At 36.9% G+C, this 26,245-nt stretch overlaps 2 protein-coding genes across 8 annotated transcripts in view; one reads left to right on the forward strand and one right to left on the reverse strand.

Annotated features, from left to right (window-relative positions):
* The first annotated feature begins 513 nt into the window (after positions 1-513).
* On the forward strand, positions 514-3,575 carry LOC120774455 (glutathione S-transferase theta-1). Of its 4 annotated transcripts, none has more exons than XM_040104104.1 (5): positions 514-612; positions 720-860; positions 2,439-2,544; positions 2,824-3,140; positions 3,245-3,574. In XM_040104104.1, the coding sequence occupies exons 2-5, from the start codon at positions 749-751 to the stop codon at positions 3,388-3,390; spliced, it is 681 nt and encodes a 226-aa protein (XP_039960038.1). In that variant the 5' UTR covers positions 514-612; positions 720-748; the 3' UTR covers positions 3,391-3,574. The 4 variants fall into 4 exon arrangements, with proteins under 4 accessions (XP_039960038.1, XP_039960039.1, XP_039960041.1 ...); XM_040104105.1 differs by having other exon boundaries at positions 515-612; positions 689-860; positions 3,245-3,575; XM_040104107.1 differs by having other exon boundaries at positions 526-592; positions 3,245-3,575.
* Positions 3,576-9,885: 6,310 nt separating this feature from the next.
* Positions 9,886-26,245, reverse strand: part of LOC120773705 (serine-rich adhesin for platelets) — a 121,368-nt gene continuing 105,008 nt past the window's right edge. For 2 of the 4 annotated variants that reach the window (XM_040102740.1, XM_040102743.1), the window contains 12 exons: positions 19,698-20,528; positions 19,225-19,598; positions 17,122-17,253; positions 16,402-16,924; positions 16,053-16,173; positions 14,654-14,749; positions 14,271-14,585; positions 13,760-14,146; positions 13,150-13,692; positions 12,744-13,022; positions 11,981-12,323; positions 9,886-11,885 (listed from right to left, as the gene is read on the reverse strand). In XM_040102740.1, the coding sequence (XP_039958674.1) occupies positions 10,618-11,885; positions 11,981-12,323; positions 12,744-13,022; positions 13,150-13,692; positions 13,760-14,146; positions 14,271-14,585; positions 14,654-14,749; positions 16,053-16,173; positions 16,402-16,924; positions 17,122-17,253; positions 19,225-19,598; positions 19,698-20,528 (5,212 nt within the window). In that variant the 3' untranslated portion in view covers positions 9,886-10,617. Of the gene's footprint in view, positions 11,886-11,980; positions 13,023-13,149; positions 13,693-13,759; positions 14,147-14,270; positions 14,586-14,653; positions 14,750-16,052; positions 16,174-16,401; positions 16,925-17,121; positions 17,254-19,224; positions 19,599-19,697; positions 20,529-23,287; positions 23,388-26,245 lie in introns of those variants that run through there. The other 2 variants (XM_040102742.1, XM_040102739.1) reach the window with 2 other exon arrangements.

Below are 26,245 nucleotides of genomic sequence, written 5' to 3' on the forward strand. Positions count from 1 at the left end.
AAAAATCGAAAAAAATTCACGAGATACCCCAATTTTAGCAACTGGATATAACTTGATAAGGGAATTAAACATTTTAAAGCAATCTTTCATGAATATATTGTAGGTTACAGTTATTATACAAATGCTAACTACCATAACGTATTGTAAAGTACACTATCAATGTAATCATTACTAGATAACAATAATTAATTTATTCATTACCTCCCGTTATTAGCTACTAGTTTCGCTGATAAAATACAATACCCGTGGATCATTGCTACACTTAAGAACAAATATATAAATACCTATATATATAGATATATGTAGTATATATTTCAACGCACTTTGTCCCAACGCCCAACAGCAAAGCGCGTTTTTTCTCTCATTAAAAAAAATGTAAACAAAAAACTGATAAAAAAATAATTAAATATTCACTTTCGATCGCAAAAAATGAGCAAATGAGCACAAGTGACTTGAAGAGAGCAGCCAGGCAAAGGGGCCCCCATTGCTAGACACATAAGTAGCAAATTTTGCAATGAAAGGCAGTTGATCGCGGAACGGCAAAGAGTTTGGTAGCATGAAGAAGCGCATACAACGTGGGAGCTTGTAAAGTGTAATCTTTGTTTTTGTAATGTGCGTATGATGAGCGCATAGAGTGTAATAATTTATTGAATTTGTAATTTGTAAAAAATAATACATTAATAAGCAGTTGCTTGTATTCTTTTTCGTTTGCTTTTTAGTGTCAAATAGTTGTGGTCCAAAGGTGAAGATGTCACTGCGTTTCTACTATGATTTAATGTCGCAGCCGTCGCGTGCGCTCTATATCATATTCAAGATTAGCAATGTGCAATATCAAGATTGTCCGGTCGCCCTGCGCAAAGGTAAGTGGACAGTGAACTGACCTCGTTCGTAAGCCAAGTAGGCGCTGTACTTGGACTTAGTTATGTTGGGTTCAGTGTGCTAAAATCTATCGATACTTATCAAAGGCACTTTGACTTAACATTCTTACATTCTTCGCTTAAGAATTCATGCTTAAATGTACTATATATTGACAAATATTAATTTTATCTATGTACATTGGGAGACGCAAGAGAACTCTAACGTGATCAATATAGTAATATTGACATAGATCCACTAAATCAGGAATATGAAGTGAAGGGTTTCATTTTCCAAGTAATTTTTTCCAATCAGATACCGTCAGCACTAAGTTCCCTAAGTTCACACACGAAGACTCTTTTGTTTTGTAGTAGTTTGTATGCGAATGGCAGTAATCGGATCACTGCCACGCCCACAAAACGCCATTGAGATATAGAATTATATTTTGGCATAGAGGATCGCAGTATCAAAGGGCTCCTGTGGGCTAAAATTTTTGAAAAAGTGGGTAAGTTTAAGTACAAATTTACTAAACTACTTAAGCTGCAACAACCAAATTCGCTCACGATAAATCACTTTAGCACCCCCATCGACGCTCTAAAAATGGATGAACCATATAACGGTACTGTAAAAGAGTAATAAATGTGCGATAAATCAACAACTAAATACGCCAGAGACATTAAATTGTACCTCCGAGATGGTAAGAGATGGGAACCGTAGTGAAAATTGGACGATGGGCGTGCCACCCCCCACTTTTAGGAGAAATCACATATCTCAGGACCCGGCCGACCAATTTCGACTAAATTTAGTACGAGGCATTGCTTTCATATTCCTATCATGTCACAATGCAAAAATGTTCGAAATCTGATGCACACTTCCTATAAAACACAATTTTAACTGTCATTTGATTCTTTGATGACAAAACAATTAATATAAGCCCGTTCCATCTATCCAACAGAACACATCACTTCCGTTCCCACGACAGTCGGGTCTACGTAACCGGAACGGAGGCGTATTTTTATCCGGTCAAGGACTGTCAACTCAGCAGAATTCTGCCGCTAAAACAACAAAAACGGGATAAAACTTTGTTCGATTAATGACTTTAGAAATGCCATCTTATGACCAGAAATTTCCCAAATCCAACCAAAATTGTTCAAGCCCCTAGGTACCGAATATGTGAACTCCAGTTGTTGTTGTTTTTTTTATCAAAAATATCGGTCGATGTATGGGATATACAATTGAAATCTTTTCCTGATAATACTATATCTATATGTCAAATATAGTTTGAATCGGGTCAATACTTCCCTTAGCCCCCATATACTTAATTTAAAGATTTTCGAACTTCCAGGTGGCTTTGTACCGCAAATATCGGTGAATATTTGAGTTATCTCAATGGAAATGAGAGAGCGTGTTTTACTCCTAACATTGTATCTTTGTGCCTCAAATAAATAAAATTAGGCGAAAACTTGACCTAGCCCGCATATAACTAATATCAGGATTTTCGAGCATCCGCTGACTTTACTCTATATGATTGTATGCCAGGTACTTTACTGTAGCTATATATTTTGCTCATTCTACTTGCACAGGTGAGCACTTGACTGAAGAGTTTAAGGAAAATATAAATCGTTTCCAACGTGTACCCTGCATTATAGACGATGGCTATAAATTGGCCGAAAGTATTGCTATACTCAGGTAAGGAGAAAATCATCATACCAAAACCAAATTTTATATTTCCAGCAGAACAAATTTGTAGATAAATATAAGCAACAGTATAAAATCCCCAAAATTATTTGAGATATATAAGTCAAGGGACTTAAAAATGTATGATTTGTATTGCCAAAAAGCGACAGAGTTTCTATTATCCGAAATTCTTTTTTAAAATTTTACTAAACTTGAAAATATTCGTAGAAATCCTCTAAGAAACTTTTCTTTTCTATTCTGTTGCAACACTAAAATATCTTCGATTTGCAGATACCTCAGCGCAAAGGGCAAGATACCCGAACATCTATACCCGAAATATTTCGTAGAGCAGGCGCGCGTCGATGAGTTTCTCGAATGGCACCACATCACTTTGCGTGTGACCTGCGCCCTTTACTTTCGCACGATATGGATGGACCCACTGCTGACCGGTGTACGGCCGTCAAATGAGAAAATTCAGCACCTAACTCAACATATGGAGGCCAATTTGGATATTGTTGAAAATGTGTGGCTGCAAAAAACCGATTTCCTAACCGGACAGCGTCTGACGGCGGCGGATATTTTTGCAGCGTGTGAAATAGAACAAATACGTGAGTAGTCGAACGTTTGCGGGTTTTCCATACAAAATTATGTAATATAAAAATGCTTAAATAATAAAATTTTATAATTTAAATTCTTACCTTTTTCATTGCAGGTTTGGCTGACTACGACGTGCGCATAAAATATCCGAAAATTAAGGCATGGTTAAAGCGCGTGCGCGCCGGCTGCAATCCACACTATGATAATGCTCACCAGTATGTGTACAAAATCAGTGGAACTGCGCCACATGCGAAGCTATAAAGAGTGAAAGCGACGTTGTTTTGTGACTTTTTGTTAAAAAAAATAAAAACTAATAGAATAAAACGGAAAAGAAAAATCTATTTTTTCTATTATGATAATAAGTTAAACTAAAAAATTAACGAAAAATATATGTACATGTTAAGTATGAAAATAAAAAATGACAAAACAGCAACACATTTCAAAGTACTATACTTATAGACAAATTAATAAAAATAAAATTAAAGAAAAATTAAAAAAAAAATTAAATTAATAAAAGTAAAATAAATTTTTATGTAATAAATCAAAAAATAAAACTTTTAATTATTTAATTTTTAATTAAAATTTAATTTAAGACTACAAAAAAACATATTTTATTGAAAAATAATATTAAACGAAATATTAAAAATTAACAAAATAAAACAAATTTGTAAAAACAAAATAAATAAAATCGATAAAAATAAAATAAATTTATTTATGTAATAAATCAAAATGAAATAAAATCAAAATTTTGATTAATAATTTAATAGATCGAGACTACAAAAAAAAATATTTTATTCAAAAATAATATTAAACAAAATATAAATATTAAAAAAAATTTTGAAAATTTAATTTACGATAAGAAGAAAAAAATTTAGTATCTAATTAAGTACGTCACAAAACATTCATACATTCAAAACATTTAAAGATAATAACAAACAAATTAATAAAAGATAAAATTAAAAAAAAAAATTTAACAAAAAAATTAAATTAATAAAAAAATTAATAAAAATAAAAATAATTTTTTTATATAATAAATCAAAATTAAATAAAAGTTACCAAAATTGTAAATAAAATTTTAAAATGAGAGTAAAAAATATTTTATTACTAAACATAATAATCAAATTAATTAAAATAACATAAGTTATCAAAATCAAAATTAAATAAAACTACAAGAATCTAGGTAGAATGACATTTATAATTCTTAATTAATTAAAGACTTGTGAATTTTTGAATTATACAAATTTAAACAAAAGTAAAATTTTTAATCTCAAAATTGTGAATAAATTTTGAAAACCTGGTTCTTAATATGAAAACTTAATTTTTGAAAAAATTGGTATTAAAGGTTCCAATAAAAAAAAATGGTTTTGAAGCATAAGTTTGCCGACCACTGCTCTACAGTACTTATATGATGGCCCTAAACGAGCTGTTATTCAAATTGGTAGAACACAAAATATGCAAAAAAAAAAGGGAATTCAGATTTAATTTCTAAGGATTAAAATCTTTTTTTTTAATTTTCAATTCGGCATTTGGAATATTTGATTTTTTATTTATTCTTTTGTTGAATTTTAAATTTCAGAATTTGATTATTTTTTCAATTTTTCAATCCAATGTCTTGAATTGAATTTTTCAGGATTAAAAACTTGTTTTTTTTAATTTTTTAATTCGGTATTTGGAACATTTTTTTTCTAATTTTTTAAATTTGAAAACAGAATTTTGAAAATTATTTTTATTTAAGATTTTCAGGTTAAATCAAAAAGTTTTTAAATAAAAAATTATAATTATACTAACTAATATTTTCGGATTTAAAAAAATAATTTTATGATAATTCGAATACAGAAAAAATGTAATATATATAACAATAAATAAGAATTATAGTGAAACAAAAACGAAAAGTGCATAAATAAAATAAAAAAAATCGAATTAAAACAGAACAGATAATTAAAAGTTCATTAATAAAAATAAAAAATTGGATTGAAGTATACAAGAGTTTTACACTTTTGTTTTAATTATTTGTTAATTAATTTTAAAAATTAAAAAAAGTTAAATTTATAAAATTAAAAAAAATAAATTTATAATTTGTATAATTTTTTTTTTAATTTTAAAAATTAAATTTTATTACTTACATAGTTTTTTTTAATAAATAATGTTTATAAATTTTATTTTTAATTCTTCCTGGAGAAAAGAAAAGGCAATTAAAAACAATTTCTAATTTCACATTAAAAAGCCTAATTTTTATCATATTTGCTTAAATAAGAAAAAGTTTATCATTTTTATTCCTAATTTTTTTCGAGAAATGAGATAGGCAATTTCAACAACGTCCGCTTTCCTCCAAGTCAACTTTTTTGCTGATTTCAAGTCTGGATACCGCCGAGCTGATATTTGAATTTTTCGCTGGTTTGTAGAGAAACGCGTTCCATTCAGCAACTATTGTTATTAAGCACATACATATGTGTATTACTCCATATTAAAAAACTGCATCTGCATTATTAAAACAACTTATAAAGGTCTCTCATATCCTTAGCAGACAGCAAAACTCAAAAACAATTCGCCCAACAATATAATACGCACATGACATATTAAAGAAAAATACTTTTCAATTGTTTCATTTCTAAATTTGTAATTTCTGTTTATTTACTCTTGATAATATTGATGCGTGTGTGTGTATGTTTGTGTGTATGTGAGACTTCCTTCAGGCTTTCTTCATGTAAACTACTTCAATTGCGAATTCACTGCTTTTTGCATTTTAATTCATGATTTTTGTTTTCAACGCTTTACAGTTATTTTGTTGGAAAATCTTTCGTGTGGGTTCATTTTTATGTTTTTGTTTGTCGCTTTTATTATTTCATTTAATTGTATATGTATAAGTAATTACACAAAATAAATCCATACATTTATAGGTAAATAGGTAGGTAAATATATATATGGTATATATATATATATATATATTTATATATGCATCTATATATATGTACATACTTTTTATAAAATACATATATAATTTCTGTGTATGTGTGTGTGTGTTTTTGTATATATTATAGGTATATCGAGCTACATACAATTTCTACTGTGTCACTTGCAGCGCTTGTAACGCCATTTCGATACAAACTTTCCAAAAATGGGGGCACAAAATGTTCGCAAATAAATTCTCTTCAATTACATTTCAATTCACATTTCAAATACTAACACTAACGCGCACAACTGCCGTTTATCGCTTACCGCTTGCTAACCTACCATAGCTAACCTCAAAAATCAGCAAATATAATAATTTAAACAACAAATATTTCAATATATATATGTATATATATAGATGTATATTTTTTTTGTTTTGACCAAACATAATTTTGGCTTGTAAATATATAACTTAAGTAATTATTTATAAGCAAATAACAGAAATTAAAATTAATCGCATTTTAATCAAATCAATCATCATCAAAATAATCATTTATGTATAACTACAATACAATGCAAATAGTTTAATACAAACATAATTATTATCGAATAAATATTAATTATGTTACATGCATATACACATACATACATACGTACAGGGGAGCGTGGGTTCGTAAATAATAATAATTATTAATTATTAATTAATAATAATGATAATAATATATAAAAACAATTAAATAATTGGTTTTTTTGTTTTATTCTAAATGTATGTATAATTTAAATTAATTCATTTCAATATTTTTAGCCGCATACAAACAAACAAGTATGTATGCCTTACTTTTCTCTTTTGAAATCATAATAACTTTTATCTAGCAAATACCAACAAATTTTTTACTTCAAAAAATCATTTCCACCATGCCGTGCGCTGTACATTTACAAATTATTAAAAAATCTCGATATAAAAATAAGCGTTTAACGTCGAGCATAACCTACAAATTTACAAATTGCGCAAGTTTTGCTTTTTACTCTCCGTACTTAATGTGTGTGTGTGTGTGTGCGAAAGCTAATTTTACTTTTTTAAATTTTATCATTTACAAAATGCTATTTAATCAATTTAGTTAAAAACAATGTTTTTTAATTGAAAACTTATTAAACAATACAACAACACAAGTCAAATGAAATGCGCAAAAATCATAAAACTTAATTCAATAACACCGGAAATTAGCAAAACAATATATTTAACAATAAATCGCGGCGTTTCGATCGTTTTTTGCTACGTTTTCAACTTTATCACCCGCTAGCCAGTCAAACGAACTTTGTTGTTTTTTTTTGTTTTGGGTTGCAAGAAAATATATCAGAAAATATATATATGTATGTATGTATATTTGTTGGGTTTTGCATAGCTGTTGTCTACATACTTTTGTCTCTTATGGAATTTAACTGTAATGTGACAAAAACGGAAAACGGATGGAGAAAAAATAGGTCAAAGGGCACTTGCTTTTAATTTTAAATACATATATTTTTTTAGATTTTAAAAAACGAAAATTAATATATTCAAATCAAAAACTAAAAAATTCAAGTCGAAAAAGAGCTTAAAACAAATCGTTTTTATCTTTAGATAGTAGGTGGGAGCACATAATGGGAAAATTAAGTAACCTACAATGATAATATTATGATTGCTGTTGTTGTTGGGATTGCTATTGTTGTTGCTTATGATTGTATAACCTCATTTAAGTGGCAAGCTTCAAGTTGGTTATCATAGTAGCCATCTGACGGCTTGCTCAGTATTGTTATTGTTGTTGTTGTTCTTAGATTTCCAAGATTCCTTAAACGTTCGCGTATTTTTGAAGATCACTTGAAAGAAATGTGCCCAGATTTATTCTTGGTAAAGCAATAAAACCTCAACCGCATCACTCAATTGTATCTAAAATTATTCGCAAAATGTTTTATGTCGCTTTAACAACAACAACGCTTGGATTCTTATGAGATTTCTTAGAGCACCATGACTTCGGAGAAAGTAAAAAATCAAATAGTGAGTCAAAATTCTGCTAGAAATATAAAAAAAAACGACGAGAGACCTAGCAGAAAAGAGCACAAGTTGAGAGTGTCAGAAGCAGAGATAGTTACTAGTTCCGTTCCCACGGCAGTCGGATCTGTGTAACTGGAACGAACCGGGATTTTTTATCCGGTCAAGGATTGTCAACTCGGCAGAATTCTGCCGCTACAACAACAACAACCTGGTACAAATTTTGCTTGCAGAAATCAGCTGCTGCCATATGAAGAAACAGTTGTCAAATACATGTGCAACGCTTTTGCTTTGATTTTATGCATTTTAATAGTTTCGAATTGTGAAAAGATTATTAGAACAACATTTGTATATTTTCTTGCCAATTTCTGTTAGCTTTCCGTTTCTTTACTTTGTCGTTATTTCGCCCTTTGAGAGAGCAGGTTGTTAATTTTTGCATTTTTCTTCTTCCTGATAGCTACTAGAACTGTAGAATCTAAGCTAGATCACTTAACTATTTAGCATTGTTTTTCAAAATTAAAATTTTCAAAAACAAAATATTTTAAAAACTAAATTCTTCAAAAACTAAATTTTTGAAAAACTAAAATTTTTTAAAAACAAAATTTTCGAAAAACTAAAATTTTTCAAAAAATACAATTTTCAAAAACTAAATTTTTTCAAAAATTAAAATTTTCAAAAACCATATTTTTTCAAAAATCAAAATTTTCAAAATCTATATTTTTCAAAAATTAAAATTTTCAAACACTAAATTTTCAAAAAATTAAATTTTTAAAAACTAAACTTTTCAAAAACAAATTTATTCAAAAACTAAAATTTCAAAAATAAAATTTTTTAAATCTTAAAATTTTCAAAAACTAAATATTTCGAAAACAAAATTTCCAAAAAATAAATTTTTTAAAAACTAAATTTTTCAAAAACAAAATTTCCAAAAAATAAATTTTTCAAAAATTAGATTTTCTATAAAACAAAACAAATTGATTTGTCACATTACAACTTCGTTCCAAAAAAAAAGTTTCCATTTTCAACCTTCCATGCAATTTAAATATCTTATTTATATTGCTATAAATAAATATTTTTTGTATTAATTTTTTGGTTTTTTAATTTATAATTTTACCACTAAAGTTGCTTGGCTTGTGTGTAGGCGTTGGGAGGTGTTGTATCTTTTTAAGTGCGTTTACATTTAATATATGTATAGTATATTTATATGTATTTGTTTAATAAATTTTAATTTTTTTGCATTAAGGATATTTATGCTATGGTTGCGAGAAGGGTGTATATAGAGAACATTTCTAGCTTTATAGTTTAATTTTAGCTCAAAATTGGATTTTTCGAAAATAATTGGGGATAATTTTTAAACAACTTATTAAATTTCAATTAAAATTTTGGCTTTTCCGAAATATTTTTAGTTAGATTTTTGCGAATTTTTTTAAAAGAAATAAGGTTATATATTGGGATCATTTCTAGCTTTAGTTCTAGTTTAATTTTAGCTCAAAATTGGAGTTTTCGAAAATAATTGGGGATAATTTTTAGACAACATGTTAAATTTCAATTAAAATTTTGGCTTTTCCGAAAAATTTTTAGTTAGATTTTTGCGAATTTTTTTAAAAGAAAAAAGGTTATATATTGGAATCATTTCTAGCTTTTTGGTTTAACGTTTGCTCAAAATTGGATTTTTCGAAAATAAATGTGGATAATTTTTAGCTATATTGTTAAATTTAAATTAAAATTTTGATTTTTCGAAAATATTTTTAATTTAATATTTCAAAATTTTTAAAAACATTTGATTTTTCAAAAATTTTTATAAAACATAAGTATTAATTTTCTCAAGGCAAAAATCTGCAACAATGCACTTTCAGTTAACAGTTTTACTTCAACTATGTATTTTCATCACTCTAAACTATCGCAGTGAGGTTTCGAATAAAAAACTAAATAAATTTTAAATAATAATGCAAAAATCATGCTTTTGGTATAGAATTTGTATAAACTACGCTTCACTAATAATCTCAAATGTTTTACAAAAAATTTCAAATGCTACACTAGACTACTTAAATTCAGTAATAAAAATCGTGCTAAAAAGTATCTAATTTACATAAATTTACTAATTTTCAACAGACCACTCTACAAAAAGTCAAAAAATATCCAAAAATACAAAATTAAAATTTTACAAAATTTACCTTTTTACTCTTCAAACTCTCTGCTTTCGAATATGTAGTGGTTCTAAATCCTATCTTTAATATACTGGATGCATGCAGGAATTTCTTAAGCAATACTCTTTACTCGCGACACACAGCATAAATATCCTCAGCACTTTGTTCATTGTTGTTTTGCGCTTTTTCTTTTTTGCTTTTTTTTAATTATAACTGTTTTCTTGCTAATACTAGAATGCTTATTTTTTACACACACATTTAAATGAACGCTGCTGACTTTTTTATATTTGTGAACTTAACAACTAATTGGTGTTTTTTCTTGTTTTTTGCAGCAACTGCTTTTGCAATTGCGCTGCGCTGCTAACTGCACTGTTCGACTTTACGACTGCACGTTACAGTTTACTTTTTACTCGCATTTACACGAGCCTAATACCGACTTCTGTTGATATTCTTTATGCGGATGCCCACTTCCAGCACGTGCTCGCCGCCCGCGCCGCTCGCCATGGCCACTGTTGCGCTGCCGGCATTGTCGCCGCCCACGCCATTGCCACCGTTACCGCCACCGTTGCCGCTGCCGCTGCCGCCGCCACCATTGCCATTGTTGCCGTCTTGTGTTAGATTTGCATTGATATTGTTGTTGTTGTTGCTAATGTTGCCATTAGCGCTTGGTATAGGAATGCGTCGCAACACAGTTGTAGTGGTGGTAGTAGTGCCACCCGCACCCGCAGTGACCTTACAGGTGTGATGATGATTGCAATTGTTGGTATTCGCTGGCGGACAGCCATTGGGTCCGACATAGTCGTGCGGTCCGCCGACGGTGTGTCGTCGCTTTATGGAACGATTCTGTTTGTTTTGTATCTGTCGCTTCTTCGTTAGGTTCATATCAGTCTTTTCATCCTTAGTCAATGCTGATGCCGAGCCGCCGGTGTTGTGATGGCCACCGCTGCTGCTGTGTCGGCCCGACGATGATGAATAGTTGCGGCAATTGAACGAAGCGGAGCGAAAGAGTCGATGATCGCGTCGCTTTTTATTGTAACGATCTAGAAAAAATGGCGGCGATGCTATGATGAGCGAATCTTTCGGATCGCTCGTCGTCGAACCCTCTGAGTCATCGTCCGAGCAACATTGTTGCTCGTATACTTGTTTGTTAAAGCGTGTGCCACGCCCTAAATAGGAATTACGCGCCAAATTGCCACCGCTACCGGTACCGCCCACATTAGGGCCGATACCGCCTTGTAAATTTGTTGTTTTTACCGTTAAAATAGCAGTTGGCGTTGATGCCGCCGTCGATGTTGTACTGCCGCTGCCCACAATCGTTGTTGTCGAACCGGGATTAATGGGCACTGTAGCCGAATGTTGTAGTTTGTTGTTTTTGTACGCGGATAGAACCGCTGCCACACGCTGCTCTTTGCTCTCATTCGCTTTGGCCGAGGCGATGGTGTTGGTGGCGGTGCAGGATCGACTAAGCATCAGCACATTCGGCGCATCCAAGGGGCAGGAATGAAAATGACGCTCAGGCGATTCATCGGCATAGGGAATGTTTTCAGAATGCAAATGCAGTGGCTGTCCAAGCGTGTGCCGTCGATTTTTACGGAATTCGGGCGAGCCATTTTCATCATTCGATTCGGAACCGCTACGCAAGTTGCGCAATTTCGAGTCTAGCGTGTCGGTGATGGTGGTCAGTGACATGGAACCTATGTGGAGGCAAAAAAATGTTTTAATTATTAAACAAACCGGGTTTTCTCGCAATTAAATTATAAAAATTTAAGACATCTTTGATCGTACTTACCCGTATCGCTGCGACTATTACTCGACTCATCATCGGTGAGCAGCACCGATATATCGACACTGCTGCGTTGCTGCTCTTTGCTCATGCTGCCGCCGCTGCCACTGCCCGATCCGCTACAGCTGCCCGAGTCTTTCTCATCCAGACTGGCTTTTCGGTGGTGCAGACGCACAAAGCCGCCACCGCTATGATTGATCAGGAAGCTACGCTCCTTTTTCGTCTTTTGCGTTGTGGATGTAACGCTGCTGCTGCCGCCACTACCGCTACTCGACGACGCCGTGGTGGCATTGGTGGAGCTGCTGCTTGTGGTCATCGCTGTGGTAGCGGATTTGGTGGAATCCAATGACTGAAATTGTACACGCAATGTTAGCCCAATATCATAAATTGTGGGCACGGCTTTGCGGCGCCGTTGCTGCTGCAGCTGCTGCTTTTGCATTTGCTGCAGTGGCGGCTGCTGCAGCTGCTGTTGGCGACTGGCCGTTGCGCTTTGCTTTAAAGGCTTAGTGGACGCTGTGGCTGCTGCCACGCATATATTGGGTGTGGATTGTGTAGTAGTGTTGTTGTTGGTGGTGTTGGAATTGGTGCTGGTTATGTTGTACTTGAGTAGGGCGTTGTGCATGTTGTGTGGTGCGGAAATGAGTTTTGTAATGGTTTGATTGAGGTTGATGGATGATTGCAATGATTTGCGTTTATGTTTGTTTTTGTTTTTGTTATTCGAACTCATATATGCATTGTGACTCTGATTTAGATTTTGTATTTCGCTTACCAACACACTTTCGCCCGAGTAGGTATCCGAGCTGGCAGCGCCACGCTTACTATGTGTACGCCGTCGCAGTTGTGGAATGAAACGGGATGTGCGTGTTGTGGATGACGACTCACGCTCGGTTAGTCGTTCGATTTTCGATACATTGTGCAGCAACATATTTGTCTGATCCTCTTGGGTGTGAAGTGCACCGGAAGCGCAGCTGGAGGTGGAGGCAATGGGCGTGTTGCCTGTAATGTCAGCCAGATCGGGCAAGGGACCATTCTCGAAAAAGTAGTCATACTTCGAAAGTAAATTAAAATTATTACGTACACAAATAGTTTTTAAAATTTCTATTAAAATGAAATCGTAGTTCTGAGTGATGAACTTTGTCTACAACAAACTAGGATTAATTTTATATTTAACTCACCTGCGTCACGAGCAACTCAACTATGCGACACTGATGTTTCATATCCTTCACAGCGATCTCCAACGTATCGTTTGGTGTGCGTATAATCGACGGACCGAAAATGATCGCCAAGTTTTTCGGTTCCATCAAATTCACTTCACAATTTTTGCTCACACGACTCAGATGTCGTATCAAATGTTTCAACGTCTCATAGGAGTACCGCGGTAGCGTGTTGAGCAACTCTTTAAGCTCCTTTATACGTTCCAAGCCCGTCTTCTTATCAGCTTCAATGAAATTTATATAGAAGGAACATGGTAGCAAAGCATCGGGCAGATTGCGTATGTATTGCTTTAGCAGACTCGAAACCACATTCACGTCCTCCCACCTGACGTCTGTGTTGCAGCGATCCCATGAAAAGTCCGATTTATTCACCTGTTCCGATAGCTCTGATATGGCAGCCTTATTGCCGGGTATACGGTAAATACCAACGATACCGAGACCCTTCGTTTCAACAATATTTGTACAAACATCCACTAACAGCGGCACATATTCGTTGTTCTTAGACTACAAATTGAAAGACGTGGGTACTATTGAAATGTTTACTAGAAGCTAGGTTAAATTGAACACTTACCATCGGACATGATTTTAAGGGCACACCAATGGAACCGGTCGTCTTGCCACCAGAAGCTAAGCTTGATGGCGAAATGTCCGCATTGTGGCTGCTACTACCACCGCCGCGTCTAAACAGTAAATCTTTCCAGTTTTTGGCTTTTGGTGAACCTAAATCTTTATCGGGTATATTTTTGTGTGAAGATGATTTGCGCGTTTTCATCACCGGCGAAATAGAGTCGGATATGATCTCTGAATCGCCACCGCGTGATGTTGTGCTTAATGGTGAATATTCTGGTTGTAATTGTTGGTGTTGGTGTTGTACGTTATCATCACAGTATGTTGCTGTTGGCATGCTAGAGATAGCCGCGGTTTTCTGCGGCTCAGCCAATTGCCTGCCTTGAAGATCCTATGGCATTGAAGAAAGAATTTTAAATACAAGAATTGTTAAATTAAAAGAAAATATATATATGTATATATGTCAATTAATAAAAAAGTTATTAATATATTAGTTCAAATATTATATTACTTACACTATCGTCATAAATTAAACTATTCTTCCATTGCAATAAACCGAAAATGCGTTTCATTTCCGTCATGCTTTTCGTTTTGAATAATATTTCCGTTGGTTGTTGGTGGGGCTGGTGATGTGTTGGCTCCATATGTGACGCTGTGGTCGAAGCACTACTGCCCGACGACGTCAACTTGTCGGGCACATCATCCAGATTCAGCTCATTGCCCAAAGTGGCGATTTGCGTTGGTTTCGATTGCATACGAAACATGTAGGATTTCTTTTTATCGACTGATTCATCGAAGATTTTAAAATTTCTAATATCGAGTTCTATCATCTGTGTGAATAGAAATTGCATGCATTAGTCATTTGAACAACATTTTATATATATTTGCTTTGACTTACATTGCTCTCCTTACAACTACGACCGGGATAGATGCGTAGAATATCGCCTTTGATTTCGATTTTCACTTGGCGCCAAGAACGATAATCCGAAAGACGCTACAAGGAATATTGGTTAATGGTTTTCTTTACTTATTATATTAAAATATATATATAATATTGAGTAGTCGAAAAAGTCTCTTCGTATTTTGTCAATAGATGTGGTTGCAGTCGTATGTCGCCAATGCTACCAATCACATTGTGTCATAACATATAGTTTGGAGAGGTGGGATTCATTTAACCAAAAAAAAAAATTAAATTCGGGGAAGTTGAAAAAAAGTAACACCTGTTCAAAAATAAAGAAATTCGCTATATTTTGAAATTTTCGTATAAAAAAGGGAAGAATGCCATGCAAACCAATGAAATTTGTGAAGTTTACGGAGACGACGCTATAACAGTTCGTGTATCACAACCATGGTTCGCTCACTTCCGTTCTGGAAATTTTGATGTGAAAGATGCACCTGGCTCTGGTCGACCTATTGTTGAAAAAGTCGTTGAAATTATGGAAAAAACTGACCAGGACGGTCACATAAACAGCCATAACATCGCTAAGGAACTTAACGTTCATCAGCAAACGGTTTTGAACCATTTAAAAAAGGCTGACTACAAAAAAAAAGCTCGATGTTTGGGTACCAAATGAATTGTCTGTGAAAAATTTAATGGACCGAATTAACATCTGCGGTTTTTTGCTGAAACGAAATGAAATCGAAACATTTCTGAAGCGAATGGTAACAGGACACAAAAAGTGGATCAAATACGACAATAATGTGCGAAAACGATCATGGTCCAAGCGTGGTGAAGCTCAACAAATGGTCACAAACCCAGAATTTAAGCATTGAAAGGTTATGCTGAGCGTTTGGTGGGATTGGAAAGGAATCATCCACTATGAGCTACTCCAGCTTAGTCAAACGATTGATACTACATTTTACTGTCAACAACTGATGAGATTGAAGCAACCAATCCAAAAAAATACGGCCAGAAGTGATCAACAGAAAAAGCTTCGTCTTCCTTCAGGACAACGATAGACCACAGACATTTTTGATGATTACTAAATGGTAAACAAAACAAGCGAAAGTCAATAAAAATAACTAAATTATTGAATAAACTTCATACACAGTACATGTGATCAAATTTGAACCGGACTGAAAAAAAAAATGTTTCGTCAATTCGGTTTGCGCGATTTTCATACATTCAACAATTTAATTTCGAATATAATTTGCAAAATAGAAAGATAGAGAAATAAATTATAAATATTATACATTATTTATAAATATTATTATATATAATGATTTTATATAATAAACGATACGGTTTTTATATTGCTAATAAAAGAAAGTATTTCGTATTAAAATTCCATACACACCTTTCCATTGATGCACGACGACTTAATCTCCATTTCAGTTTCGAACACTTCCATTTCGGTAGCCACATCCTTTGTCTCCAATTTGCCATTTATGTCTGCGATTACATCGTCAATGTGAACGCTGCAAATAAGTGATAAAATAAAACGTTAAATGGCATGCCTGTTTTGATTTATTAAATGTACAGCTATGTACAAAGATATGCATACACACATACATATATGCCTATCACTATGTACGTGTACGTATTTTCACGCGTTAAGTAATTAGTAAATCAATCACAAAACACACGGCACAACACAGTGCACATCTACCAATACCAACGCGAGTACACGCGGGGTTTATACACACCTATTTCGTATTTCACTATTCGCCGATTCGCGTCTACTTTCACTTAAAGCCGCTGCAGCACCGCCACCAACACCTGCGGCCGTCACTGCCGCCACAATAGCCGCCTCTGCAGTGACACTAGCTCTATCTTTCAAATGCTGTTGCTGCTGCTCCACCAACTGCTCCTGCGCCGTGGCCGCCATCAATTCGGCCGGGGTTTGCATTTGTATGCGTTCATCGCCGGCCACCACGTCATATGTAGGATCGTCATCGTCAACATCATCATCATCGAGTGACGATTGTTTGGATGTCACCTCAATGAGTGGCGGTGCTCCAATGCCAATCGCACTGCTGCTATTCAAACCAGTTAACGATGTAGTGGATGTGTCCGAGGCTGAGTAATCGGTTTCATTGTTAGTGGCGCGTAGATATGAAATGCGACGCATCGGTTTGCTATCGTCAAACGAGGACATCGGCTTAAAGCGACGCACCACAGCAGCACCGCTGCACCCATCCGCCGAGGAAGTGCCAGTAGTTGTGGCCACTGTTTGTTGAGAAAGATAACGAAAGATGATGTGTGGTGGTCAATTCGAAATAGAAATAGAAATATAAATAGATGAGTGGAAAAACAGCAGCAGCAAAACGGAAGTGAGTTCGATTGCATGCAGCTGGTTTTCCAACGCAATCAATACACCGCTGTGTATTATAAACAAAAGTGTTGTGAGCGCGAGAGCAACTTACCTTGGCTGCTTGCTGGCACCACGACCACCTCGTTGCTTTCGGCGATATCAGTGAGTGCCGGTTTCGGTTCAGCCACCGCAACTGTTGTTGTTGTTGTTGATCCAAGAGCTTCCGGTAATTTGCCAGTGTATTCTGCGAAAATACGGCGGAAAAAGAGCAACAAAATATATATATTTGCAGGTACTAAGCCGTTTTTCTTCTATTTTACGACGAGGCAAACGAGTTTCGGTGTAAGCAAAAAAGAGTGCACTGTTTGTGCAAGTAAACAGAAGGCAAGCGATAAAAGCAACTAATATGAGGCTTATTAAGCAACTTCAATTGCTAATGAAATAGTTATACGATTGCAGTAATGCTTAATAATTGATTACTTTATAAGCTAATTGAAGTTAAGTCCAACAATCGAGCTTAAATAAAGAGCTTTTCAGACAATTATGCTCAAGTTACGCATAGCAGAATATTGTAGAGAGAGAATGGTCACGTTCGAGTACACAAGACCATCACTGTTGTTGTTTTTTCGGAGATTTTTTTTAGCGACGGTAAAGAGCTAATCCAAGACTCTGTTCAAAAGTCTGAGTCTCAGTTTTTATGTTGTCGAGGGTTACGGATTGTTGTGATGAGTTGTAATTGAGCGTTAATAGCTCAACAAATAGTCGATTCTCGCGACAGTTGATGAAAAGATCCGCAACGGACCCAGGTTTTTGTCCAACCAAGGGCTGCCAGCTTGGCAGCATTCCTCAAAATTATTTGGGGTATGTTTTACTGAATCCATTATCTTTTGATTGGTTCGTTTGAATGGCAACTATGTAGTATATACTGAATTGGTCCGATGTGAACAATTTGTTCTATTGTCTTTATCTTTACGATATTTGACAAAGACTGGTTTATGATCGATCAATTTATACGGAATACAGGGTTTGTCCGGAAAGTAATAGGACAGATTTTTTTCTGCCGCAACTGTACTTCGGAGCGTCAGAGCGCACCGACTGGATTAGGTAAAGGGCGTTCTTAGCTAACGAACGAGCGGGTGGTCAGTTGTCTCCAACCTGGAGAGTCAGGACAAACAGACGTTGTAGATGATAAAGCGGGCTTACCAAGATGCTGCTTTAGCAAGAAGTGGTGTGTTTCGGTGGCACCAGGCCACCAGGGCCGAGAAGAGGTAGCTGATGAAGACCGTGCTGGGAGACCTGCGACCTCGACAAACACCGACAATGTGTCTCGTGTGCGCAAAGTTTTGAGTTTATTTGTTTGAGTTTGAGTTTCGACTAAGTATTCGTTTAATTGCCCAGATGTTAAATTTATCAAAATCTGTGATTTGATGGAGCGCGAAGAATGTCCCAAAAGTGCCCACTGACGATCAAAACTTGTGAACTACCTAGCTACCTAACCAAGCCCGGCATCCCAACAATTCCGCAGCCGCCCTAGAGTCCAGATGTGGCCCCCAGGCCTTTTTTGGTTCCTTGCCTGAATAGGTCAATGAAAGGCAAGCATTTTGAGACGACAGAGGGGATCCAAGCAGCATCAACCTCAGCTCTCAAGGCTATTCCGGAGAATGCCTTCCATGACGCCTTCAATGCTTGGAAATCGCGCTGGCAGCACTGCATCGACGCAGAAGGAGCCTATTTTAAAATTTTTTAAAGAATTGTAACGATTGGTTCAATATATTTTTTTAAATCGACTCAGTTCTTTGACTTTCCGTACAAACCCTGCTATATATGCTCTTTTGGACCGATTTGAGCAATTTTATTCAGAGATTTCGGTGTTCCATATAAGGACTTGACCTTGATCGTTAAGTTTACAAAACGGCTATATGCTATATTCGTCCGATATCAACGGTTTAAGAATTGAAGCGGACGGACAGACAGACGGGCGTGGCCAAATTGAATTAGCTCGTCAATCTAATATACATATATATATATATAAACATACTTTGTAGAGCCCCCGAAGTTTTCTATTGGGTATTACAAACTTTGTGGCAAACGGAATATACACAGTTCGGGTTATAATATGTACGTAGCAAGTCTTCAAAACGCGCTACTCGTCTGCTCAATAGCTTTCAAAATAAAGTTAAGATAGGAAAATAAAATATGTATGTATATAACTCACTATTAGGCGGCGCATGATCGATGGTAGTCGTAGCCAAACTGGCCTTGTGGATCTCCATGCGACTATACTGCACACCGTCCACCACACTACCGTGTTGGTGTTGTTGTTGTAGCTGATGCTGTTGCAACTTCGACAATTGCATTGGCGCGTGTGACGTCTGCGCTTGCTGTGTCTGTTGCAGTTGTTGTACCTGTAGCTGATGCAACGGATGATGTTGCAGCGATTCGTACAGCACTGTGGGTTTCTTTATCAGCACCACATTGCCAGCTGCTGCTGTGGTGGCGCTAGGCTCAACACAGGCACTTGTGTTGATGGAGAGCGGTTGGAAGGGATCAAAGCCTTTGGCGAGATGAGAGACGAGCTTGCGTTCGAAGCTGGAATGAAAATGAATGTGTAGGAAAATGTAATAAATAAATTTGTATGAAAAATATGGATACAGTACATGAAAAATGGCTTAAGCCAAGACAACTTACACTTTATTGGTGACCCCAGTCTCCTGCAGGGTTTCTAAATAATCCAAATCCTTTACATATTTATCACCCATGCCATTGTTGTTGCTCGGCCGACTGCTTGCGCTGCCATTGCCAGCTGCTTGTCGCAAGGCCGCCGTTTCAACGCCGACAGCACGTACGCCACCAGCGCTCACACTCACACTTGTCGCCGCATTCAACACACTGCCACGACTCATAGCACTCTCCATGCTAATATAGTTGCCACCGACGCTGCCAACACCACCACCACCACTACCACTAGTGGTCGCAACGTGGTTTTTGGCTACATTGCCACTGCTGCTGACACTGCCGTAGTATTGATGCATTTCAATTGCACTGACGTTGGCGGGCAACAGCTCACGCGTGCTCGACGCCGATGAGGATGTCGCCGAGAGTGGTTGCTTAACGTGTGTACGCACCTGACCACGCGGCCCGCCGCCGCCACCTATGCTGCTCAGCACTGATGAACCGGCCGATGTCGATGTCGTCGACACCATAGACAATTGCGGGCTGCCCGACGGTGGTGTGTGCGGCGGGAAGAAATGCTGTTGGGCGGTGTTGCTCACAGCGGGTACGCTGTGCAGCGTGGCGTGCGTATGTGGCAGCGGTGATTTAAGGAATTCCTCTTTTTGCTTGATCGATTCACGTAGGCGTATCATCAATTCGCTGGTGTCAACGGCGCCGACACCCGAAGCGGGCGCATAGAAGGCGGAATTGGCTGCGACCGCTGCAGCTGATTGTGTGTGATAGAGTTGATGTTGTTGTTGTTGTTGTTGTCGGGATAATACTGTCAAATTGGGCGGCGGTTGGGAGCTGCAAATGAAATAAAATAAATGCAAATGAGATTAGTGTGAAATTTTTGAAGAAAAAGTAAGCTTATAAAGTTTACGTAATGAATATATGTACATATATACATACATATATTATACATGTATATTAATAAATTAATATTGAAAGCGGTTTTTCGGTATACATATACATATGTACATGCGTCTAAATATGATAGAGTTGCCACTTATAAAAAAAACTCAGCCAAATTTTGCACCACGAATTCAGTGAAAAATTATTTGGTCTTAAAAAGTTTAAGTTAACCGACGTAATATTTCTCAAAGTCAATTTGTTGTTGTAGCGATTATTTAGGCTCTGGGGAAATGAGCAAAATTAACTGTGGTTGATATTGTTGTTTTTGTAGGGGCAAAGTTCTACCGAGTTGCTAGTCCTTGACCGGATAAAAATGCGGGTCCGTTCCGGTTACTTGGACCCGACTATCGTGACAACTGCCCGACCGTCGTGGGAACGGTTAAAATGTAATGTCGGCGGAAAGTCGAGGAAACGTGATAAAAAATATCCGGGTACGTTCCGGTTACAAAAACCCGACTGTCGTTGAAACGGACCGATTGTCGTCGAAACGGTTAAAATTAATCGAAGTCACTTAACAGAAAGTCGAGAAAACGTCATAAAGAATCCGGGTCCGTTTCGGTTACGTAGATCCGACTGTCGTGGGAACAGCTCGATCGTCTTCGGAACGGGTCAAATTAACAGGAGGAGGCAAAGTCCTGTACGGTGATTAGCCTTTGGATCGGTAAGAAAGAAATGTTTAGGAAAAGTACTTCCAAACGGTTGAAGCTTTGGTAAAGATAAATAATATCATTATGATATTTTGGGCCCTGAAGAATTGGTATGGTCACCTATTAACTGTATGTAATCTGAATGTAAAACAATGGAAACAACCGATGCAGTAATACTTTTCACAAATAAAAATGTAAATGCAACAGTGGTCCGATCTTAAAATATTGTTCGAAGATTATACCGTTGCATAGGTGGGTAATGGCGGCTGGGCAAACATCGTCTACATGATTTGCTATTGCGAAAGCCGCGATGGACCTGCAGACAATTCCAGAGTCAACATCTACGTAGACAGTCAAGCAGCAATCAATGCAGTAATCTCGTACTGCATATCGGCCAGGAGTGTTTTGGGAAGCAGGGCAGCAGTGGAAAGTGTTGCAGGAAGCAAGGAGCTTCACTTCTACTGTGTGCCAGGCTTCAAAGGCACTAAAGGCAATGAAATAATGGGGAAGATTGCCAAGAATGGTGTACGGCTAACATTCAAAAACGGGATCAAGATTGCATTGAAGCATGATAAAGAAAATCGAAACCTGATGAAACGAGCGACCTGGATACAAAACTGCAAAAGTCATATGCAAAACGGTAGATCGGAAGTACACAAAATTTCTATTGGTACTAGCTAGAAGTTCTGCGAAAGATTTATGGTCCTTTGCGCGTTGGCCACGGCGAATATCGCATTCGATGGAACGATGAGCTGTACGAGATATACGACGACATCGAATAGTTCAGCGAATTAAAAGACAGCGGCTACGCTGGCTGGGTCTTGTAGTCCGGATGGACGAAAACACTCCAGCTCTGAAAGTATTCGACGCTGTACCCGCCGGGGGAAGCAGAGGAAGAGGAAGACCTCCACTCCGTTGGAAGGACCAAGTGGAGAAGGACCTGGCTACGCTTGGAATATCCAATTGGCACCACGTAGCGAAAAGGAGAAACGACTGGCGCGCTGTTGTTAACTCGGCTATAATCGCGTAAGCGGTGTCTACGCCAATTAAGAAGAAGAAGACTAGCTAGAAGAGACTGTAGGAACATGATAGGAATACTAACTGGTCACTGACTGGTGGCGATACGCGTTCGCAGGATTGTAGGGCACCAGGGAAACAATGGAGCATCTCTTGTGCACTTGTCTCGTATTCACAAGACATCTGGGGTTTTCACGGTTGATACACTGGAGGAGGTATCGATAGTGAGGCCTCAGAGTCTATTAAATTTCGGTTGACTACTCCTCTTGGACCCATCAACTGAACCCCATCTGGTATCGCCTACCAGATTATTTAGCTAACGTACCGTTACCTGGAATAATTACTCCTGCAAATTATTGGGATGATATTTTATAAAATAAAAAAGTTTTCCATGCAGGGACTCGATTTTGATCGGTCAGTTTGTATGGTTTTATGCTATAGTAGTCCACAATCGGCGGTTTTGAGAGAAAATAACGATATCTCGAAAATGGAGGAACTTGTGCGCATTGAGTGAGTTCTACAGAGGGACTGACAGACAAGCGGAGGCAGCTAAATCGACTCAGCTCGGCACGCTAAACATTTATGGGATCTCCGACTTTTCCTTCTGGGTTTTAGTCAAGTAGTTAAATGTGCTAGCATTAAAAATGCAATAGAAAAACTTTCTCCAGAAAATTTAAGACATCTCAAAAGCATTACATAATCAAAACTAAGTTAGACCGCTGTCTATGCCGATTTCACCAAACACCCGCGAATTTTTTTATAACGTTGCCAACAATTTCAACACTGCCATTATGACATTATTTTCAAAACCACGCTCAGCCGCTGTTGAGCGCTATTTTTGGCTAGACTACAGCAACAGCGCAAACGCGAAACGATAAATAAAAAAATAACACGCTTCCGCCCAATGTGTGACACCCAATAATTAGCGGCAAACTTATATAAATGCAAACACACTTAAGTAATATGAGCACATATACACACACACACCTACGACATGGTGACTGACACATGCTGCAAAAACAACTCAAAACCGCATCCATCGGCCCCATCATAACATCGGAATGCAACAAGTAGCGCGCACTCAAAAAACGGCTCAGAGAGAGCGCCAATGATGAATTCGTATCGAAGTCGCGACTTTTATTTACAGCACAAACATTTCACACACCACAAATTAAGTACGTGAACATTTGCATTATTAATTTTTATTATAAATAATTCACTTAATGCACATGAGCGCTTGTAAAGAAATGCTGAAAACTGATGGCAGGGTGTGGTTGGTTGACGAGCGCTAAGCGCGCGCGCATGCAAGCTGCCAATAATTAGCTATGCAAATGTGGCGCAATTGCAAATTCACTGAGCGTAATTAAACAGCTATCTTGGCGAGCACTTAATAGACACTTCTATATAGATTTTTTCTAAATTTAGATTTGCAAGATTAGCGCTGAAGATAGTAGAATTTATTATTGCAACGCCACTGCTGATTGTGTGATGTGTGTTTTTGAGAGCGTTGAGATTACTACCCGAAGATGCAGCAACTAAAACGTTGATAACACTTTCGAATGATCTAACCGAAAAACGCCGACGAACAGCAAGCACGCGCGCGATTATTAAGCGTTCTTAATTTTTGTAAAAGCTACAAGTGTTTGCTTAATAATTTATTAACTATCGTCCGCCGTTTGCCAGCCAGCTTGATTGACTAAGTACTCCGACTGACTAGACGAACGAGAAAGTAGACGCAGTGGCGAGCGCGCAAACACTAGAAATTCAAATGATATTGACAACGCGTCAACTTAATTTGACGCGTATTTAATATAGAAGAGCAATGTTGTTGTCGTTAATATTAGTTTTGTTGTTGTTGTTATTATTGTTGTTGTTAGTGTCTTTGGCAGGTAGACGAAATACGCAAATCAATGCGTCGCAGTTGATTGGCGGGCGGACAGCGCGTTCAGGCGTAGCTTGTGTGCGACATTCCTGTTGGAATTTGGAACTGAAAACGCTGCAAGCCACATCGAAACGGACTGGCGCGCACGAGAATGCGATGTGCACTGGCAAGCGGACACAGGCGTCGGAGCCACAACCTTCAGCGCGAACGCATACGCTAGAAATCACAAACGACGACAGGCGGCGCGCACACACAAATTCATCGGGCTCAACAGCCACCGCCATCAGAGTTTAGCGCGCTCACCGTCACCAGCCATTATCTATCCACCCATTGGGGGCATACGCAAGCGCTGACGTATGAATATTGCTATGCGCTGCTAGCGCACAGAATGGAGCTACCCATTATGGAGGGCGCGCGTAGCGACACTGATGACGGCTATGGCAATCCATTGAAATTGGTGAGGCCGTCGCACAGTCAGCGCAATTCCTTAAAGAGCGCATGCGCGACAGTTAGACAAGCGCGCCACCGCCACCCACCTGCCACCGCGTATTTTTATGTGGTTGACATTATTGGAGGCGAATGATTGAGCAGCAAAAATTCAAAAATAAATATTAAAAAAAAAACTACTGCCTACAAAGTAAATATGATTAATATAATTTCAATTTGCTATTAAATATAAAAGTACGCAGCAAACATGCCGCTTGCCGTAGCGCACACAAAAAATAATAATAATAAGCAACAAAAACAACGCGCGCACATAACGCACGCTGCTTAGTGCCATACAAGCGGCTGCCTTGACTTATTTGTGCGGCGGCGGCACACAGCGCTTCGTAGCGGTCAGTCTCAAAAAGGAACGCACGCTACTTGCGTTTGGGCGCAAGTTTTTTTTTGTTTTTGCTTTTGCGCTTCGTGTGCCATCCACAATTTATTTTACTTTGTTTTGAGCGCTGTGAGTGCGCGCAAAATTGAATATCCGATTTTTTCCCCTTTCCATTAGCTGCCACAGTCCAGGAAAACAATGCGGCGTTGGAATTGGCGAATTGTAGCGCAGTGCGGTAGTATGTGTAGAACAGCATGCCCTCACCCAAAAAAAAAATATTTATAAAAAATTAAAATTGACAGAACATTACTCAATTGACCTTGAGCAAGTTAACAAAACAAGTCTATGCGAAGGAAGCAATAAAAAAGAAGCGCAAGTGTCTGAGGAAAACATGTGGGTAGGTTTACGTATTCGGAAGATAGGTGGGGAAATGAGGTGAGGGGAGTGAGTGCTTAGCAAAGACTCAAACCATTCCAAATAGTTGTAGAAGTCAGAACAGGTAGAATACTAGGAAAGTTATGACTCAATTTACTTATACCATATGTTCGAAGCGAATGTCGTAAGTAATGATATCACTGCGATCGAAATGATTAAAGCATACCAAGCTGTCAAATTTTGACGTTTCAATCAGCTGACGCAAAGTTAACTTTTAGAGAAAACAATTATTCTTTAAGATTCCAAACAAAACTCACTGCATATTCCTTACCATTTTTAACCCTTGGATCCTTTTTATATGAATGAAAAGAATTGTTGTTCTACAATAGTATTTACGTGAACATCCCGATTTTGGATGGAGAAGATGCGTTTTCAATGTATTGACATAATATTAAAGTAAACTGCTTTTTAGCTAACTTTCAGCAGGAACCACCGATAAATAGAGTTCTTCCGATAATTTTGATTCAATTTTGGTAGTCCTTTACGCACTAAATGCAGAAGTCATACCAGTCAGTTGTAGCTAGTTTCGAAATGCGAACTACCCCATCTACTAACATAACTTTATCTGGATTCAATAAAAGACATATCAATTTGCTTAGATATACTAAATATGAATGTCAAACAATGTGTTTATTATGACAGTTGATTTGACAGCTGTCAACCGTGGAAAGCATTTTACATTTTTACTTAAACGCTCCAAATTATTTACGTACACACAAGATTAAATTTAACTCGGACCAATCCGATAATAAACGATAAAAATGGCTTCCAAGATGAATAAAGCATTTTTTATGTTCGTATCAGACCG

This window comes from Bactrocera tryoni, chromosome 4 (assembly GCF_016617805.1).
Source record: "Bactrocera tryoni isolate S06 chromosome 4, CSIRO_BtryS06_freeze2, whole genome shotgun sequence".
Classification (NCBI taxonomy): domain Eukaryota; kingdom Metazoa; phylum Arthropoda; class Insecta; order Diptera; family Tephritidae; genus Bactrocera; species Bactrocera tryoni.

Coding starts and splice junctions, on each gene's coding strand:
- LOC120774455 (XM_040104104.1), top strand. CDS start 749: ATGTCACTGCGTTTCTACTATGATTTAATGTCGCAGCCGTCGCGTGCG. Junction 2,545..2,823: donor GAAAGTATTGCTATACTCAG/GTAAGGAGAAAA, acceptor TTCGATTTGCAG/ATACCTCAGCGCAAAGGGCA. Junction 3,141..3,244: donor GTGTGAAATAGAACAAATAC/GTGAGTAGTCGA, acceptor TTTTCATTGCAG/GTTTGGCTGACTACGACGTG.